The sequence below is a fragment of the Poecilia formosa genome, unplaced genomic scaffold (genome assembly GCF_000485575.1).
Source record: "Poecilia formosa unplaced genomic scaffold, Poecilia_formosa-5.1.2 Scaffold661, whole genome shotgun sequence".
Taxonomy (NCBI): domain Eukaryota; kingdom Metazoa; phylum Chordata; class Actinopteri; order Cyprinodontiformes; family Poeciliidae; genus Poecilia; species Poecilia formosa.
This window is the reverse complement of record NW_006800600.1, coordinates 2,137-7,882: the sequence shown is the minus strand read 5'-3', so window position 1 is coordinate 7,882 and position 5,746 is coordinate 2,137. Positions and strand designations below refer to the sequence as shown.

Here is a 5,746-nt window from a genome sequence, read left to right as displayed (position 1 = left end):
AGCTGTGTGCGGCGGGAAGGACTACTTCCTGTGGGCGTCTGGAATTTGTGTCCCTCAGAAACTGGTGTGCGACGGGTTCAACGACTGTGACGCCTGGAGCGACGAGACACACTCCGGTGAGCGCACACACACACACACACACACACACACACACACACACACACACACACACAGTCTGATTGTCCCTTGTTTAAATAGCATGGAAAGTTTTCAGCCCGTTGCCATGGTGATGTTTGTGCTGGTAATTGATTGGCTGACAGCAGGGTGGGGCTTCCTGAAGCCTCTGTGTGTGTGACATCAGCGTGTTGCCGTGGGAACGCCTCTCCTGACCCCATCCTGACCCCTACCTTCATGCTGCAGGAATTTCTGGTCCGTCAGAGCCGCTGAACGGAGCCAAGGTGGAGGATCAGGGCCAGAATGATCTGGACCCATGTGGGGAATCTGGATCGGGTCAGACTGTGAGGATGATGATGGTCCGTCTCTGTTGCAGAATGTCCTGATGAAGAGTTTCGGTGCAACACGGGCCGCTGCCTGAGTCCGGTTCTGGTCTGTGATGGTTATGACGACTGTGGAGATCTGAGCGACGAGCTGAACTGTGGTGAGGAAACCTTTAACCTTTGACCTTTAACCTGAACCAACCAGGAAGCAGACAGTAGGGAGCAGACTGACTGCCACCTGGAGGCCAGGGGGGGAACAGCAGCAGGAGAAAACTGTCGACTGTGTGTGTGTGTGTGTGTGTGTGTGTGTGTGTGTGCGTGTGTGTGTGTGTGTGTGTGTGTGTTTCAGTGTGTGACCTGTCCCGGGAGCACCGCTGTGGGGACGGACGCTGCGTCTCCAGGGACTGGATCTGCGACGGAGACCACGACTGCCTGGACAAAAGTGATGAGACCAACTGCTGTGAGTTCCTGTCGGAAACATGAGATCTGGGTCGGGGCGCTGGGGTTCCACCCGGCACAAACCCGGTTCTGGTTCTGTTTGTGTCTGCAGCCTGTCGGAGCCAGGGCCTGCTGGAGTGCAGGAACGGTCAGTGCGTTCCCTCGGCTTTCCGCTGCGACGGCGAGGACGACTGCAAGGACGGCAGCGACGAAGAGCACTGCAGCCGGGAGCAGAGTGAGACATCTCTCCATTCCACCCATCTCTGCTCTTCTTTCCTCTGTTCAAACATGAGAAATAAAGACTCAACATTTATGCTACAGATAAACTAGTTTCATCTTAAACAACCTGACAGTTTATTAGAGGAGATCTGGACCAAACCAGGCTGTAAATGATTCTTTTTAATAATTAATGTCCTGATTCAGCTTCACTAGTCCCCCCACATTTATATAAACACATAAAACCCCTTAAATAGAACCTGCCTGACGGCATGAAGCAGGCTAAAGGATGTTAGAAATATCCACAACTCAATGCTGAGGCATAATTTTGAGTTTTTTACACATTTTTCTTCATAACTGGTGAAAATCATTGGGTCAAGTGATGCTAACTCCCACCTGTAGGTGGCAGTGTTTCTTACTTTTGCTCCACTGTTGATTCAGCCTTGATGTCAAGTTATCATCTGTGATCGATGTGTAAAAAGTCACATTTAGCGTCATATGTGCAAAGAACAATTATCACTGAATTCCTTGTAAATATTTCTGAAGTAGCACCACAACATTTATGAGTTTGATTTATAAACAAATCACAAAAATAATCAGAATCTTCTGGAGGGACTGAATGTTGCTCTGCATTCAGCACCAATCAGACACATCTTCTTTATTCCATGTTTTCATTTTAAACTTAAGTTTGAATCCTAACCTGACGGCCTCAGGATGCCGTAGCTAACTGTTAGCATGAAATGTTGAACTTTGACATGGTAATGTCAAACAGACTGAACTTATGCAGCGCTTTTCCAGTCATTTTGACCATCCAGAGCATTTTACACTACAGTCACATTCACCCATGCTGCTGAGTGAATGTCTCCCCCTGCAGATGGTTCCCTTCCTGATGGTTCCCTTCCTGATGGTTCCCTTCCTGATGGTTCCCTTCCTGATGGTTCCCCTGCTGTTGTCTCCTCCAGACCCGGGCGGATGCCTCCCTGCTCAGCCTGGCTGCAGTTCCTCTTCCTGTCCAGCGTGTGGAGCCGGTACCGTTGCCTGTGACCCCCGGAGCAACAACTGCTGTGAGTAGAGAGAGAACCGGTCCTCCACTACAGGTACAGACCAGCTGAGGGAACCATGAAGATGTCAGAGAGTAAAACTCCCTGGTATACAGTTCAGATAGGACAGGGGTGGCCAAGTCCAGTCCTCGAGAGGCGCCATCCATCCTGCAAGTTTCAGATGCATCCCTGCTTCAACACACCTGAATCAAATGAATGGCTCGTTATCAGGCCTCTGTAGAGCTGATCCCGGTCTGTTGGAGTAAGGGTACTTCTAAAACTTGCAGGATGGTAGCTCTCGAGGACTGGACTTGGCCACCCCTGAGATAGGAGCTGGTGGAGCCCCCTGGTGGTGGTCCTGGTTACTGCAGCCTGTCTCCCCCTGGTGGTGGAGACTGGTAACTGCAGCCTGTCTCCCCCTGGTGGTGGTCCTGATAACTGCAGTCTGTCTCCCCCTGGTGGTGGTTGTGATAACTGCAGCCTGTCTCCCCCTGGTGGTGGTTCTGATAACTGCAGTCTGTCTCCCCCTGGTGGTGGTCCTGGTTACTGCAGCCTGTCTCCCCCTGGTGGTGGTCCTGATAACTGCAGCCTGTCTCCCCCTGGTGGTGGTCCTGATAACTGCAGCCTGTCTCCCCCTGGTGGTGGGGACTGGTCCTGACTCTGCCCTCTGGCCTGCAGCGCGCTGTGAGCCCATCACCCTGGAGCTGTGCATGAACCTGCCCTACAACCAGACCAGCTTCCCGAACTTCCTGGGCCACCTGTCCCAGAGAGAGAGCTCTGTGTCCTGGGAGTCGTCCCTGTTCCCGGCGCTGGTCCAGACCGGCTGCTACCAGTACCTCATGTTCTACGCCTGCACCCTGCTGGTCCCTAAGTGCGACCCGCTCAGCCTGCAGAAGGTCCCGCCCTGCAGGTCAGTGGCTGCGTCCGGTGCTACACGGTTAGCGGCGGCTGCAGCTGAGTCCCGCTGTCCTCTGTCCTGCAGGTCGCTGTGCCGCATCGCCAAGGAGAAGTGTGAGTCGGTGCTCGGCATTGTGGGTCTGCAGTGGCCTGAGGACTCCGACTGCAGCCAGTTCCCAGAGGACGGAGGGAACTCCACCTGCCTGCTGCCAGAGGACGGAGTCGACGGTACGGTTTGTCCTGATGATGATGATGATGATGATGTCTCATCTAGCTCTGAGACCTTGATGCTGCTCCGTTGCCATGGTTACAGAGTGCTCCCCCAGCCACTTCAAGTGCCGGTCCGGCCGCTGCGTCCTGGCGACCAAACGCTGCGATGGACACCTGGACTGTGACGACCACAGCGACGAGGACAACTGTGGTGGGACAGAGTCCAGATGCTGTCCTGCTGCCCTGCTGTCTGTAGTCTGACCCTGCTGCTGTCTCTGCCTCAGGCTGCTCTGAGCGCGCTCTGTGGGAGTGTCCCGGCAGCACGCTCTGCATCAAGCCCTCCATGATCTGTGACGGGTTCCCAGACTGCCCCCTGCAGGTGGACGAAGCCAACTGCTGTGAGACTGTTTCCACTGACCTCTGAACTTTAAGTTAGGCGCACTGACCCTAACAGAGCGGCGTAGCGTTAGCTCTGTATGGTATTTAGCAGAATGAAATGCTAAACCAACACAGCATTTAGCAGCTGTTTGATTAACAGCCTGGCTGTGAAAGCTGGATGAGGGATTCTTCTGCATAACTCATCTGTTCCTTCTATGCTTTCCATTTGCTTAATAAAGTTTCCTAAAACAAATTGAACATAAGAAAAAGAAAAGGAACTGGTGGGTACACAGTTTATCCCCCTTCAAAATAAGAGCGTGAATATAAACGTCTGACTACGTGAGGAAGAACTGAAAGTTTATAAACCAGCTAACTTCAAAATTTATCCTGAAAATGAATTTAAGGGAAGCTAAGTGAGCTAAATGTGTCCGTCAGTAAAATGCTAAAGATTAGCTTAGCTACTAGCGGATTAGCAGAATGTGGCGACCTCTGACATTTAGTGACACAAAGTATCTCTTCATATTGGTGGAGGCAGAGCCGTGTTTATGGATGTTTATGGATTAACTTGTGTTTATGGATGTTTATGGATAACTTGTTGTGTTTATGGATAACTTGTTGTGTTTATGGATAACTTGTTGTGTTTATGGATTAACTTGTGTTTATGGATGTTTATGGATAACTTGTTGTGTTTCTGGACGCAGCGGTATGCAGGGACAACGAACTGGCCTGTAACAACCACCAGTGTGTCCACCGCACCCTGTGGTGTGACGGGAGGAGGCACTGCTCTGACAGCTCCGATGAGTGGAACTGCGGTACAGTCACAGCTTTGTTCAGATGGTTAAAGTTGGATAAACTACCCAGAGCTGCAGAGACAAACATGCACTGGGTGAAAGTAGATGTGTTGTTAGTGACTGTAGGGGGCGCTGTTGTAATGAACAGCCGTTGCTGATGGATCCTGTGCTGATCTTGGTCTCTGCAGTCTCCCTGTCGGATCGGTCCGGTTCTGTTCTGACCGTGTTTAAGACGGCAGCGGAGTACCAGGTGTGTGCCGACGAGTGGAACCCGGAGCTGAGCAGACTGACCTGCGAGCAGCTGGGACTAGGGTAAGGTTAGTAACGGACCAGACAGAGCCGTGGTTCCCCCACCTGGACCGGTTCAGCACCGACTCATCACCATACATGGATCCGTCTGAAGCAGAGTAACTGTAAGCAGCTCCTCCTCAGGGCCCCCTCCTCGGTTTCCATGGTACCCGACCAGCCTGGAGCACCGGGCCGTCGCCGTTGGTTACACGTCCATCCAGAGTGGAACCTCAGAAACGGTTCTGCCCTGCAGGCCCGACTGGAGAAGAGAAGGTACCACTGATGAATGCTCAGTTTATCCCACAGTGTCGGTGAGGAGCGGTGTGGCTTCAGGGTTAGCCCCGTAGACGGGATCCTGGTGTGGCTTCAGGGTTAGCCTCATAGACGGGATCCTGGTGTGGCTTCAGGGTTAGCCCCGTAGACGGGATCCTGGTGTGGCTTCAGGGTTAGCCTCATAGACGGGATCCTGGTGGGGCTTTAGGGTTAGCCCCGTAGACGGGNAGGGTTAGCCTCATAGACGGGATCCTGGTGGGGCTTTAGGGTTAGCCCCGTAGACGGGATCCTGGTGGGGCTTCAGGGTTAGCCCTGTAGACGGGATCCTGGTGGGGCTTTAGGGTTAGCCTCATAGACGGGATCCTGGTGTGGCTTTAGGGTTAGCCTCATAGACGGGATCCTGGTGGGGCTTCAGGGTTAGCCCCATAGACAGGATCCTGGTGGGGCTTCAGGGTTAGCCCCATAGACGGGATCCTGGTGGGGCTTCAGGGTTAGCCTCATAGACGGGATCCTGGTGTGGCTTCAGGGTTAGCCTCATAGACGGGATCCTGGTGGGGCTTTAGGTTTAGCCCCATAGACGGGATCCTGGTGTGGCTTTAGGGTTAGCCCCATAGACGGGATCCTGGTGGGGCTTTAGGGTTAGCCTCATAGACGGGATCCTGGTGTGGCTTTAGGGTTAGCCCCATAGACGGGATCCTGGTGGGGCTTTAGGGTTAGCCTCATAGACGGGATCCTGGTGTGGCTTTAGGGTTAGCCCCATAGACGGGATCCTGGTGGG

General features: G+C 53.0%; 1 protein-coding gene across 1 annotated transcript in view; it reads left to right on the top strand.

Annotated features, from left to right (window-relative positions):
• The window catches only part of corin (corin, serine peptidase), a 17,414-nt gene that overhangs the window by 9,538 nt on the left and 2,130 nt on the right, over nt 1–5,746 (top strand). Inside the window, exons 8-18 of the mRNA XM_016666106.1 lie at nt 491–598; nt 787–897; nt 988–1,110; nt 2,054–2,155; nt 2,810–3,041; nt 3,114–3,256; nt 3,342–3,449; nt 3,523–3,636; nt 4,318–4,428; nt 4,596–4,719; nt 4,840–4,968. Of these exons, the coding sequence (XP_016521592.1) occupies nt 491–598; nt 787–897; nt 988–1,110; nt 2,054–2,155; nt 2,810–3,041; nt 3,114–3,256; nt 3,342–3,449; nt 3,523–3,636; nt 4,318–4,428; nt 4,596–4,719; nt 4,840–4,968 (1,405 nt within the window). The remainder of the gene's footprint in view (nt 1–490; nt 599–786; nt 898–987; nt 1,111–2,053; nt 2,156–2,809; nt 3,042–3,113; nt 3,257–3,341; nt 3,450–3,522; nt 3,637–4,317; nt 4,429–4,595; nt 4,720–4,839; nt 4,969–5,746) is intronic.